This window comes from Neophocaena asiaeorientalis, unplaced genomic scaffold (genome assembly GCF_003031525.2).
Source record: "Neophocaena asiaeorientalis asiaeorientalis breed wild unplaced genomic scaffold, Neophocaena_asiaeorientalis_V1.1 scaffold517, whole genome shotgun sequence".
NCBI lineage: Eukaryota > Metazoa > Chordata > Mammalia > Artiodactyla > Phocoenidae > Neophocaena > Neophocaena asiaeorientalis.
In genome coordinates, this window is record NW_020172724.1 from 384466 (window position 1) to 399308 (window position 14843).

At 42.3% G+C, this 14843-nt stretch overlaps 1 protein-coding gene across 3 annotated transcripts in view; it reads right to left on the bottom strand.

The window, feature by feature from the left end:
- KCNMA1 (potassium calcium-activated channel subfamily M alpha 1) overlaps positions 1–14843 on the bottom strand; it is a 731098-nt gene that overhangs the window by 289971 nt on the left and 426284 nt on the right. For all 3 annotated transcript variants that reach the window (XM_024740254.1, XM_024740255.1, XM_024740253.1), the window contains exons 4-5: positions 6264–6357; positions 5301–5412 (exon numbers count right to left, since the gene is read on the bottom strand). In XM_024740254.1, coding sequence (XP_024596022.1) covers positions 5301–5412; positions 6264–6357 — 206 coding nt within the window. The remainder of the gene's footprint in view (positions 1–5300; positions 5413–6263; positions 6358–14843) is intronic.

A 14843-nucleotide genomic window follows, 5' to 3' on the forward strand; every position in this document is an offset into this window, starting at 1 on the left:
GACCGGGGCATGAACCCGTGTCCCCTGCATCGGCAGGCGGACTCTCAACCACTGCGCCACCAGGGAAGCCCACGTTTAGTTGACCACAGTTCAGTGACTGGGGCTCCTCACCATACCCTGATTTCATCAGTCAGAGAAGAGGGAGCAATGTTGGAAATCACAGTAAAACTAGGAAAGGAGGTGGCCAAGCATGTGTTCCTCTTATCCCAGGGCTGAGTACACAGTAGGTGCTCAATAACAGCCAGTTAAATGACTGGCTGGTGCGTGTATTATTATCTTTTCCTCCACTCTCTTCCTTTAACCCCACAAGATGACCCTCAACAAAAACATCAATAAACAAAGGAGGCACAGCCCATTGACCTACCTTGGGGACACAGTTCGCACAAGAATGAGACAAACAGACAAAAGTGTTCTCCCCAGAGCATGTTATTCGAGTCTCAAAATAAGATTCATCTCTCATTTCAAGGTACATTTATTTTAGTGAGGATTTTGTGAATAAGCTAGTGTGTGGGAACAGGAATTAAAATAAGCAGTGCCTTGCTGCCTGCCGACATGGATGTCCTCACATCCCACTGCCTTATTTTTGGTTCCATTCCGGTTTGTTTTCTTCTCTGGGACTTTAAAATATGATAGAGAGGTTAGAAAGAGAGGCTGGGGATAATCATGGCTTCTGTTCATGAAGCTCGTCCTATGTACGTGGTCACTCATTACCTCACTGAATCCCCACTACAACTCCTTGAGGTGAGTGCTATTATTATCCCGATTGGACAGGTGAGAAGACTTGAGTTTAAGACAGGGAAAATGACTGTGCTCAAAGCGACCCAATGGCAAGTGACTGCGCACGATGTGAATTGAGATGGTGGAGCCCAGAACATGATACCGATCCAAGTAGCTCTACTGACCTAGGACCTGCAGGAGCCCCCAGTATCTACCTATATATGTTTCCCTCTCTTCCTCTCAGGTGGAGCAGGTCCGATCCCCAAGTTGCTAGGGTACCCTGGGACTCAGGAGACTGCACGCTAGCTCTATTTGTTTCCCTGGTCTTAATGGCAGTTCTAGAAACTGGAGGTAGACAAGGAAAAGTGAGAAGAAAAGGAGACACGAGCTATGTGCGTTTTTAAGCAAGATCTCTTCCCTTCCCTGCCTGCCTGAAGTGAAGCTTCTATGAGATAGGATGAAATAGAGGGATGCCAACATAAAGCAGCCAAAGCTGCTTAGTCATTCCCAACCCAGTCCTCAAAACCCCACATCTCTCAAGGGTAAGGACAGAGGCAGAAGAGCAGCCTAAGAGAATGGACATGAAGTCGGACGAGATCTTGGGTAAAGCATGCCTTTCCCTACTCCCAGGCTACAGGACCCTGGACAAGAAAGTTAACTTCTTTGAGCCTCCATCTCCTTATCTGTAAAATGGGGACAATAATTCCTACCTCATAGGTTTGCTATGAAGATTGAGTTCACGTTTGCAAGGGCTTATCAGAGCGCCCAGCACATAGCACAGCTGGAATTAATACTAGCTGTTTTTATTAATATACTGTCCAATGCACTAAGATGATGCATGCAAAAAAGTAAATAAATATTGTATTATATAATATGCAACCATATATTAAGAATAGGAAATCAAACGTGATGCAAGTTATGCTCCAGACAAGGTAAGGGCAGTGGGGAAGGGGGGGGGTGGTGTTCATGTCACTTTTTATCTTCCACAGTGCCAGCTATAGCACAGCCCTCTGCTCTTGACCAGGCTCAAGAAGTGTGTGCAGATCTGGGACAGACTTCAGTTTCCTGCATCTTGTCCCAAACCTCAGCCAGTACTTTTCATTTTCTAAGAGGAGGGCAACATTTTCTGAAATTCCCTATTTGATGGGATTATTCCTTTTACTTTATAAGCCATACCTCATGGGAATGTTCATTTTATCTCTGGCAGCTCATTGGTACAATAATTGTTTCACGGTGTAATAACCCACGTATTAAATCAGATGCAGGAACCTCCTTGAATCATTATACTGAATTCTCTTCCATAACAGGCAGGCCAGTTTTGGATTTTACCCAAGGGGCTTAGTTACCAAAGAACCAAAAGTATTCCATTAAACGTGTTTTCTCCTGCAAGAGGAGAAAGGTTCTTAGTTGTTGTTATTATTATTTCATACCCCAAAGGTTGCTGGTCTTTGTTTCCAACTTCAATAGCACTTATGCTTCCTAACATACTATGTAGTTTACTTACTTATTAGGCTTGTTGTTTCCTGTTCTTTCCCCACTGCAATGTCAGAGGGTGGAGTGCTGCCTATTTTATTCACTGTTGTTTCCTAATCATCTGGAAAAGTGCCTGGCACATAGTAGCTGCTTTATAAACGTTGTTCAATTCACGAACAAACTAAAGCACATTCTAGAGCATATTTTTTTTGAAGAGCAACCACAACTGAAGCAAAGTGTCTCTCATTACTCTTTTCTCCCTCTCTCTTTTTTTTTTTACATATTCTTTTCCATTATGGTTTATTACAGGATATTGAATATAGTTCCCTGTACCATACAGTAGGTCCTTGTTGTTTATCTATTTTATGCACAGTAGTTTGTATCTGCTAATTCCAAACTCCTAATTTATCCCTCCCCTCCCCTCTCTTCTCTCTCTTCCATTTTTCTGTTCTCTCAGATTGATTTTTCACTAGATCAGAACATACCTCCAAAAATCAGGATGACATCATCCACAAAAAGGCCTGGGTTGTTTTTTACAACATCCAAGTCCTCCCAACACTAAGACTCCAGGGAGTGTTTCACTCACAGCAAGGAGACCTGGCTCCGCACCCCGACCTGGGGCGAGCCCTACCAGCTGCAGAGTAGGGGTCCTCTCCATCTTCTAGGACCACAAGGAACCCTGACATAAAGTTCAGATTCGGGAAGTATGAGGGCTGGAAGGTAATTTAGTCTAAACCTCCCATTTTTCTGATGGGAAAACTGAGGGTCCAGAAAAGTGAGTGTTTGTTCAAGCGCGCAGAGGCATTAGAACACAGCCAGGAAGAGAAGGCAGGTTCCTTTTCTTCCTCCTTCCTTCTTCCTTTCCCCCCTCCACCCTTCTCTCTCTTTCTCTCTCTCTCCTCCCTCCCACTCTCTTCCTCCCTTCGTCCTTCTCTCCCTTCCTTCGTTCCTTGTCTATTTGTTTGGGGGTGTGTTTGTGTGAACTCTTCACAACGGGATGGTTTACAAAGAGCCCCGGTTAGCAGTCCATACATAATCTTGACCCAGGTACGTTGGTGATTTAATTCACTAAGTTCCCAGTCCTCTGCAACAACCAAGATTCCAAATTTTCTCAAATTTCCCATGAATGATGCAAGAGGCTTAGTGATTTTCTGAAATGAAAGAACCTTAGCGATTGTCTAACCCAACCTCTGTTTCACAGATGAAAAACAACAGGCTGAGGGAAGAAGAGTGAGTTCCTCAGGTCACAAGGCTGGTTAAGAGCTCAGCTGAAACGGCTGGGACCCCAGGCACCAGAGCAAATGAACAAACAAACACTCAGGATGTTTCTCAGATCGGTCTGCAGCTCTAATGGTCTCATCGTGCTGGCAAGAAAACCCCATCTAAGCAAGCACCCCTCAGATCAGGAAGGAAAACATTTCCATTGAGCAACTGAATACAATGCTAATGAGAAACCTAGTAGAAAAGAGAATCCAAATAAGATATACACACAGAGATACACACATGCGTGTATGTATGTGATTACTGCATACATTGTATATAAAAGATACTTATTTTTAAAATACTTGCTACTAGGTATATAATAAATTCACAGTGCTAGCAAGGACATCAAAACATACTGCTAGCAGAAGCATATCTTGATGCAACATTTTTGAAAGGTTCTCCATTAATATCTTCACAAACGAAAATATACATTCTCTTTGATCCAGCAAGTCCTCTGCCAGGAATTCTATCTAGAGATACAATTGTACAGATATGTGGATGAGTGTTGACTAAGCCATTGTTTACAGCAGAAAAGGAAACAATCACGTGGTGCATCATTTGGATCATGGCTGAATAAACGCACTACAGCAACGTACGGGATTTTGTGCAATTGTCAAAGAATGAATCATTACAGAGCTGAAGGGATGGCTGTCATTTATCAGTTAGTAAGAAAGCCAAACTGCAGTGCAATGTGACTGAGACAAGGATTCTGTACAAAGACCACCACCTCTAAAACACTATTATGTGTGCACATCCGTGTTTGTTTGTGGTGAAACCAGCATGAAGGAAAGATGTGAAAGTCTATAACGCTGAGCATCCCAGGGAGAGGGCAGTGATGGATGCGGGCGGAAGAGACACTTAATATTTTCATTATGCATCTTTGAATGTTGATATTATTTTATATATATATATATATATATACACACACACACACACACACACACATATACATGTATACATATATATATATATATATATATATATATACATTACTTTAGAAAAAAATAGGTTAAGACCAAACATTTCTGAAAATAAAGACAGAAGGATCCCACAACTAGTCCTCCGAGTCCTGTTTCAGTCTCCCCTCTTCCCCTGTAGACCCGTGACAGCAGGAACACTCTGAGGAGATTATTCAGCGTGGCAAAGAGAACCCCGAAGCTGTCTCTCTAAGCCTTTGGCTGTCATGACCATCCTCTGAGCTACTTACTTTTCCCACCAAATTGTCCTAATCCTGACACAGGAAGTGACCTGCCAAGCAGACACAGGAAGTGAGGTGTGAACACAGCTCCAGCAAAAGCTCTTCCTTTAACACAGGAAAGGAGCTTGATCTCCCTCAAGGTGAGGGTGACCCTAGACACTTACCTCATCTCCCACCCCATAAGGGAACTCACAACTGTAAAGAAACCATGCAGCACCCACTCATCACAGAACTAAGAAGGAGACAGAAGCTAACTCTGGCAGGCAGGCCTTCTGGGGCACCTGAATCAGCTACTCAGAAAGTTGGCCTTGTGCCCATGGGCTTCTTCATCCAGTCCTGACTCCCAATTGAATGAAAAGTGACAGAACCATGAATGAAGAGGTCCTGGCTGTGACAGTGATGGCCGCTGGGCTTCCACAATGATAAAACATTCTCTGAAGCACTCACTTACACATCCTTCTGGGCTACTGCTTGCTTCCAAGAGGACTCTCACCGTCAACTTCTAAAACTCCAGGAGTTGTTCATATGAATCCACAAAACTTTCCTTCTGTGGATTCCCAGTCCTCTGATGCACCCCACATGCACCAGATTCTATATTTCAGCCAGGGCTCAGAAACCAGTAAGAAGGAAGGAAGAGAGATTGACTTACCAAGCCAACTTCTGTTTAAGTACACAGACACAAACACGGGGGGGACCGTGAAGAAATCTACTACAGAGTTCACTTCCAGCCAGAACCACAGCTTATCATTGGCTGCAATAAACTGGGGGAAAGAAAAAAGAAGAGAGAGAAAAAAAACAATGAGAAACATGGTGCCGGCATTCAAACTATACTCTTTTGCCAAAGGGTACGTTTTGCTTTTTCACGGAGGCCTGGAGGGAGAGTTTATATTCTTCTTATATCTACACCAATCACATGCTATTTTTGTCTTCGAATTTGCATACACTCTCTAGTCTTTTCTAGAGACTGACTGTAAGCTATGTTAGCCTTGGAGAAAGATCAGGTAGTATGTTTTTCTGTGGTTTTCAACGGCATCATAGGGAAGTTTGAATTATCTCACCTTTCTTCAAGTCTCTAATATAAATATAACTATAAATAAAGCATATATGTATGCATTCATTCACACACACCATCTCTGTAATCTACATTCTGTACAGCTCCCTTCATAAACAGGGTCTAGTATAAATCCCCCAAGCCGCAAATTCTGCCAATCTAGCCCCTTGATTCAACCCTCACAACTCACTGTCCTCTCAGGATTCAGCTAAGTGAGCACTGATAAGCATAATTTTAAGAGGAGAAGGTTTTCTTCCCTCCTATTTAAGGTAACCACGCATTCATGCGTGACTAGAGAGATGAAAAGCAGTAGACCAGTAGAGGTGTAATAGTTATTTCAATGCCTATTTCTCCTGCTCGGAACAAAATTAACAGGTACTTCAGGAATGCTGAGCTAAGGAAAGGGCTCTCTCACAGAAAATCAGAATGCGGATCTATCGTCTCCCCTGGAAACACTGGGCTTTATCTTGCCTGCGGGAGCGGATGGCTGATGCGGAATGGTCCCTGGGTATAAGACTTGCATGCCTCATCGTGCTACTGAGCAGCGTTGTTCAAACTTACCCGCAAGCCAAAGTAGAGAAGGAAGAACACGTTGAAAGCCATGTCGATCTGTAATGTGAAATCTTTGTAGAAATTCTGGCAGGATTCTATTGGGCTATTAGACAGGAAGAAGAAAAAGCAAGAGGTAAATGAAAGGCATCGTCAAGTCTTCCACATTGCTGTGCAGTGGTGGTGCTTGGGGGAGAGGACAAAATGAACGTTCATAAAATAAAACATTTGGTCTTTCTACCCCCTGTGATCATCAAGCAAGCAGTGCCAAGGGGTCTTTCCATTCAACCATACAGTCTTTTGTTCTTTTATTTGTTTTCATCATTTTATACATATATTATTCTCATCAACATTCAACAGTTGAGCTAAGAATCTAAAGAGGATCATGCAGAGACCTTGGAGGAAGGACAAGCAGAAGAAACCACCAAATTCCTCAATTTCATATTAACCCTTAAAGAACTGACTTCTTTTAGAGGACACAAACGTAAGCTAAAAGCAGTCCCTCCTACTCTCCGGCACATTAGAAATGAAGCCCATTTTCAATTAAACACAATGGCTGTGTTTTAGACCTTTTAAAAGCCATCAGTTGATTAATAAGAAAGGACCCAGGAGCATCTCAGGAAAGCTGTGGAGGAGAGGATCCTCCTTGATGTTCTGGCTAGACTAAATGTGGACTTAAATGCAGCACTCTGATCTGGGGAAAGAAGCGTTGCCCAACTGGTAAAATTCAAGACCATTAAACCAATATATTGAAGCAGTACTCTAAGGGTTAATTTTTTTTTTTTTTTTTTTGGCATGCAGGTTAATTGCCTTTGCGTGTGTCAAGCAGCCAGTGCGAATCCCCAGCACACTCTACTTTGTTCAAGAGTAGGCAGTTCAAAAGTGTACGACTATACAAACTGGTACATGGCTTCCATGTGCTTTCCTGCATCAAACCGATCAGAGGATCGAGTGTGAAAAGTCCCAAGGTCTGGGCTGGGTGGGAAGCAGGAAAGCCTCATAAGCCTTTCAAAGCTGTGAATGAAAAGTCACAGTATACTGTTATCAGTAAGCACATGGTTCTACTCAGGCCAGGAACATCAAGAAGGTGAGGTGAGGGACAGAAGGGAGGATGGAGAGAAGTAAAATACTTTCCCCAGATGGGAAGCAACATGGACCTCCGGGCCAGGAGAGGGCTAGCGTGAGAAGTGCAGGATGGAGGATTTCCGAGTATCACCACTTCAGAAATTGCTGTACACGATACCAGTTAGTATAGTTGTACTTCTGTAACGGCAGTGCTTGGTTGTTCAACAGGCAGGAATCTGTGCACTATGAGAATGCAGGGCCCACTTAAAGGCAGGGTGAGTCCGTCTGTGGGATTCTCCGATCATGTTACATGCACCGGATTTATCCATTCTTCAACTGTATTGCAAGTCAAACATGCCCTTTGTCATCTCCCAAATCACAAATACGTGGAAAACCGTCCAGACAAACATGAAGAGGAATCTACATTTGCACTTACAAACTAAGCGGACTGAACAAAAAACAAACACTGAAAGACAGTTCTTGCATAAAGGAAATGGCAACTGCTAGGTTTTCACTAAGGGAAAGTGGGAGGAGAGACAGCATGGAGTTTGCTTAATCCAATGCTGAAAGGAGGCAGGAGCAAAAGAGACTGAACACGACAGCCCACCCTGCTCTTTGCCTGGCCTCCTACTCAGGTATTGATTCAATGAAAAAAGGAGAATTCAGGCCTGGGGTTAACAAGTGACACTTCTACAATTCCCAAGCCATGATGGCATTTTGTTTTGTTTCAAGAACAAGACCCACAAGGTCCACATGTGTCAGAGTTCTTAGCTACTCTAGCTGCAAGGAAAAGAAGTACATGAACTAGGTTGACCAGGAGTCCACTACAGATCCCAAGGGATGAAGGGACAATGCAGCTCTGTGCTATGTGAGCCACTGGTATGACGTGCTACAGAAGTAGTGAAGAGTAAACAGTGTTTGTGTGTGTGTGTGTGTATGTGTGTGAGAGAGTGAGTGAGTGAGTGAGTGTGAGAGAGAGAGAGAGAGAAAGACTGAGGATGGGGGGGCTCTGTTGGTAAATACTGTGTTGCAATCATGTCTTCCCTTGTGCCAGCAGTGACTTAGCTGTGCATTATAAATCCGTTTTCATCAAGACTGATGTGTACACAATTCAGGGGACGGAAAGTCTTGGTTCTCAAGTCTATTATGGAAAACCCAGTATCACTTCACCAAGGCCACACAATAACCTTACTATTGCTCTCACAATAGTTACTGGTGGTATATCTGAGGGCCCTATGAGTTCCCTAGCTCCTGTTAATTCCACTGCTTCTGTAGTTAATTTTGCAGTAACCTTGAAATACATCAAGCAGGGAGAGTATTTGCTAGGCTGTGGAAGAGAATGGAACAGTGGGGGAAGAGATGTTAGCTCAATGCCATTGAGGATATTTCGGTTCGACACAAATGGAAGTAGATGTTTGAAAGAGTATAAGGAATTAGGCTGTAGCAACTTATTTGCACTGTTTCTTGACTTCCTTGTCATTTCTGCTGTTCCCTCCTATATTGCCCATCCCTAAAGGTAGCAATGAGAGGGCTTGATGCTAAAGGACACTCTGTTGAAAAATATACCTCAACAGCACTCCTGACTTACAGAGAACAATGTTGAAACCAAAATAGACCTTTCCTCTAGTCTTTTATTCAAAACTTTAGAGAACTGATTTAATCATCCTTTTATATCATTTCTTGAGTCTTAGACTTTGAGCTGAAACAATAAAGGAAGTAAATTATGCTCCTGGTGCGCTGGAGGCTTTCCCTCTGGCTGAAGCTCACCAGTAATGTGAGCCACTTCACTAAGATGAAGAAGGGGGAGAGAAGCAGGAAACTCTGCAACAGAAGAGGGCCAGCCCCCAGGAACCCAGTAGGACCAGAGTGATCAGGGAGTCTGGTTTCTATCTCTCTCAGCTCTTTCCTGCTTGCCGTAAGAGCCCAAGGAGAAATGTCCTGCCTAGTTTTCTCAAGTGGCATCAGAACGGTTTATCAGGATCCCCTCTAAGATAAATCCTCTGAGTGCCTTTAGTCCATGGACTCACACAATCAAAGACCACAGAGCAGAGATTCTAAAGCCCCATCATTTCATTCCCCAAATGGAAACAACCCAGGGAGAAGTTCATTGATCTTATAAAAAGAAAATACAGAATTCAACAACAAAAGGATTGGCCATATCAGCCAGGATTTATTTTCCTCCCAAAGAGACTTTATCTTAATGATCAATGCTCATTGTAGGACGGAGAAGGAAATACAAACTCTTCCTTCTTGTGTAAAATAGAAGAGTTCCTTGTCTAGAAATTTCAAGAGCTAGAAATCACTATTTTTTTCTACAAAGGAAACTGACTCTGAATTACACACTTCAATGTGGATCGCCATTCCAATGAGGCATGCCCACATCAGAACAGGCTTTTTATGGACATATGTTGCCAACAGAAAAAAAATAAATAAATAAGAGTTTTAAGAACTGAGATAAAAACACTAGACCTGGTAGTAGAACTGACTTTCCCTAAATTGCTCTTGGTTAACTAATGACTTACTAATTAGAGAAGATAAGATACTTGGTAAGCTGATGGACTGTTCATTACCAGGCTCCCATAGTCCATGGATCAAGTGTGATACTAAAACCTTAGGCAAATTTAGCATTTTGATCAGGACTCTATGATTGGGGCACCTTCAAAAGAACCTCAATAAAAAGCTTCTCCTGATGGCATAAACTTCCAGCATAGAACAGGTTGGAATACGAACCCTTGTTTCCTCTTGACCATCAAGTAAGCATAATCTAACTATTTAGATGTCTCTACAGAGGAAAATGAGACTCACCCAAGCGGGAAATATATCTCTTTTTTCACCTATTTAATGACACAGTATCCCACGAAGACCTCTGAGCAGGGAGATCCAGCAGTCCTTCTTGAAGACTGACTTCAGAACTTATCTTTCCACAGCATGAGGCAAGCAATGACTACCCAGGTTTTCTTTTAAGGGGCTGGGGGCTAAGGACAAAAATCTCACTTCTAGCAGTTGTGATGCCCGTATCATCTCCAAGAAGGAAGTAACTGCCTCTCTTCTCAGCCTCTAAAGCCTCCCTGGTATTTTCTGAAGTCTGTTTTCCTAACCCTCTGAGGCTGGCTTTCCAACCCTTTGAAAATATTTCTCCAGAACAGTGTTTCTCAAACTTTAGCATGCACCTGGAGGGCTTGTTAAAAAACACTGGTGGACCCCACCCCCAGAGCTCCTGATACAGTTGGCTTGGTATGGGGTCCTGAGGATCTGCATTTCCCAGATGCTGCTGCTGAGCCGGGGACCCCACTTTGAGAACCACAGCTCTTGAAGAACTTTCCTGCAACTACACACTCCTTACAGGTGTTGCTGCTCAAGGTGACTCCTATTCAGACCTGAACAAAGAGGATTAAGCGTTGGAGCCCATCCCCAGACAACCACCTGCCTACCGCTTAACTAAGTGCTGAGATCAAGGGGTTGAATAGAGACTATCATTTTCAGGCGTGAACAGGGCGATGGGGGTGGTGCGGAATTAAGACAATACAGGGAAGTACTTACAATGCCGCCATGCAAGCTTCACCAATGACATTCCAATTAACAACCAGAGAGTGCCTGAGGAGCACATTTTCAGTTTAAGATTAAAAGGAAAAATGATGAGGGCTGGATTGGGAGAGGTTATGGAGACCGTCACTTATGAGGGAGAAAGAAATGTTAAGCATTTTAGGAACAGCAGCAGCAGCAAATATCCGAGATAATTTAATAAATAACCACATGAGAGGGAAGGGACTAGCTGAGGAAAATAGCACTTTGTGAAATAATTTCCAACATTTAAATTCTCCTCACTCTTGTGGTGAGTCCCTTTTTAAATTGGATGGAGCCTTCTCAATTCCCACCAGGATTATGGACCACCAGAGTTCAGGCTCACACGCTACACACGTGAATCAATACAATAAGCTTCATGATTCCAGACTCTTCTCCTAGTCGCGCCTCTGCAATGTTGCCGGATTAATTTAATTAAAAGGTGTCATTCATCCACCATCATGGCTCTCTCCTGCCTCATGCATCAATTCCAAGTCTGGCTGAGAAAAATCTCTAAAACCTAGCCTCACCCTGTATCTCCCATTTTCAACCGTGCTCCACGTCAAAGCCCTTTGCTGCCACAAGCTGGTATCTTCATAATTTCATGCATGTGACACCCCGCATATTGCTAATTTTAACTCTACGCTTCTGCTGTGGCCTCTTCAAATGCTCCTCCCTCTTTGTGTTCAAACCTCAGGCACCTTTCAAGGCCAACCAAAAGGCATGGCACGGCCAATTATTCCTGCCCTCACTGAACTCTCCCATCTCTGAATTCTTATAGCACTATGAGCAAGGAATTCTTAACTGTCTCGGAATGTTGATCCTCATTCAATTCAATATAATAATACCTGGCGATTGTATAGAGTTTACACATACTATTGCATTTGGTCCTCACAACTTTGCAAAATATATAGTAGCAGACATTTTGTTCTAATCCCCATTTTGCAGACAGAGAAGCAGAGGCTCAGAAACCTACCCAAGATCATGTAGCTAAGCAGTAGAGTTGGGACACAGACCCAGTATCCTTTCTGCCATACCACCTTACTTTTCCAGATAATTTGCCATATCCTTGGAGAGGAAAAGGAAGCATAAGACATGGTATCTGCTATCCACAGGGCCTGCCATGGAGCTTACATAAAAGCAACAGGGGTTGACAATGGGGTATGACTGACTGTGGGAAGAGGGAAAACTGCCCTAGAAAAACATGTATGTGTTTATCGAATGGTCTGGGAAAACTCAGAGGAAGCTGAACTCTCTAACCTGTACCTAACCCTCCTCTGTAAAGACTGTCATGTGGGACATTACTAATCCCCAAAAGTCCTTCCTGGGACCCTGAATGGTAGTGGTGTCATGCAGCTTGACCCTGTCTGCTGAGGCTAAGTTCTTCTGCTTATAAAGAAATAACTCCTAGTTATCCAGCTGCCTAAAGATGGATGCCTCAGCCTCTCTTAATTCTAGAAGAAAAAGAATGAATATGGTAATGGAGGGCTTCCCCGGTGGCGCAGTGGTTGAGAGTCCGCCAATGGATGATAATATTTAGATACTTTTAACACTTCTAATCATAGATTAGACAATAAATAAGCTTTGCATCCCATTCCATTCAATCAAAATATAGAAAAATGACATTATATAATCATGGATATTAAGAAACCTACCTGCAAAGGAGAGGTAGTAAATCTAAGTGATTTGAGATTTTCCTGATAACATTAGGATATATCGGATAAGCAAAGTGCTTTGGGTTTCCTGCTCACAAAATAGAAATAAAGGTACCTAGCTAATCAGAATATTTGAGACCAAGACATTTTAAAAGGGAGGCAAGTCTTTACAATGTACTCCAAATTAGAAATCAATTTTATTATTCATATAATTTTAGGTATCGCAAAAATATCTTGCAAGCTAATTAACAATCGTGGATTTTGTGTGAATGGTGTGATACTAATTAGTCATTGAGAAAGCAAGGATCTTTACGTAGAACATTGTCTTCTAAACTGGACAGCACCTCAGGACTGCCCAGGTCTTGAATGGATCCAAGTTGAAAGTTTTCTATCTGGTGGCTTTTCCCAGTGCCTACATTTTAATTCCCTTGACAGAGCTGTGTACTTAAGAGCTAATCTTTCCAATTTTGGTGCTTTGGCGTTTATACTGGGTGGGGCATGTATTCAGTAAGTTGTGTAGTTTTTATTAGTTTTACCAAACAGAAGCTGGCCTCTTCTGTTCCCCATCATTGTGATTTTATCATAGAACATCTTGAAGTCGTTACCTTCTAAGATGCTGTTATTGCTGATGGGTAAGTTTTTGTTCAATCATTAATCAATACTAACGATAATAACATCAGAATGGGCCCTTTGTTTTATCATAAAACACTTTTCTTAGACCTTGCAGTGGTTCTAATGTGAATAGAAAACACTTTTTGTTACTTGCAGTACTGCTGTATCATGATCTCCAGCCAGCTGGTGAAATGGCTTTGCTGGGAAATCTTCAGTTATGGGTTTGTATCAATCGGCCTTTTAATCTTTCTGACAGTGGCAGACTTCTAATTATGCCTCTGCTTAGTTGATGAGATGTAATCCAACAGCCACAAGCATATACCTCATTAGGGTCATGTCGAAATGAACTGGAACAAATGGAGAGGTAGTATATAAACCCTCACTACTCTTTGGAATCCTATGTGCTGTCTTCTTGAGCTTTGAATGATGTGGAGAACTGTGGAACAATGACAGCAGTAGACTTCAAAGCAGTTCTATGGCTCAGGGTATCTACCTGAATGATGAGTCCTAATAATTAAGCATTCTTCTAGGAGACAAAGAAAGTGACACAGATCACTGTTGGAGAGAACAAAAGATGTCAGTTCCTTACACACTGGATTTCTCAATGAAACACAGAGACCATCTGTTTTCATGAAATCTCTGTCACTTTTTGTGGAGCTCTTCTAAATTTTCTCAAAAAATGTCAATATACCTATCTGAGCTTAGGTTCTCCTCCTCACCTTCATCCCGAACCTTTTCATTCACTAATGCACCCAAGTGTGTAAGTCAACAGCAAAATGTGAGTTGACCTCGAGTGGTTAGCAGTTTTAGGTAGTTTTGGAGTTCAGTGGAAGAGATCCCAGCTCTATCACTTACTAGCTGTACAACTGTGGGCACATAATCTGACCTCTTCAAGCCTTGGTTTTCTCATCTGGAAACTGGAGATAAGGATCAAACCTCAAAGGCTGTTGTGAGAATGAAATCGGATAATGAGTGAAGACTAATTACTGAACGAGTGATAGTTACCTTAAAAACCAAGGTAATAACAATAATGATAATAAGAATTGTTTGTAGAAAAATGCCCCAAAAGGCAATCAACCAAATGAACAAAAACTGACAGAATCAGTTATTTCACATTCTATTTTTTTGTATCTGCTTTACTGCCTCCTTATCAGGTATTGCAATATAATTCAAATGCCCAACAGGATTTGCAGTGAGCTGACATCTGGTGTGATTCTCTATATTACAGCATTAATTTTGGGTAATATTAAAAAAAGCAACACCTGGAAAATGATATTTCCACGAAGGCAGCCATACAAGTCTCATAAATACTAAATAATTGACCAAGATCTCCCGGCAGAGAAAGCCATGAGTCATTTTAATGAGGGGCCACACAACACTGTGTATTCTCCTTTTTCCAGGTCTTGAGCAGAGGAAAGAGTTTTCATTTGCCTGGTTGGCTCAGCATGGATCTAGGAGAGGCAGGGGGATGAACCAGTCATAGGTCTTCTAAATATCTCTTCCAATTCTACGGCCATAGATTATGTATTTCTTCACTGTTGGACTCCTGGAATGATGTCCAAGACAACTTACCCACTAATGCTTGTTTTCTCCAGCTTACCTACAAACTACAATTGTTTCAATCACAGTTGTTACCAGAGTGGAGTTACTGTTAATATTTGCCAGAAACTTTTATGGAATAAATCAGTTAAGCTACTAC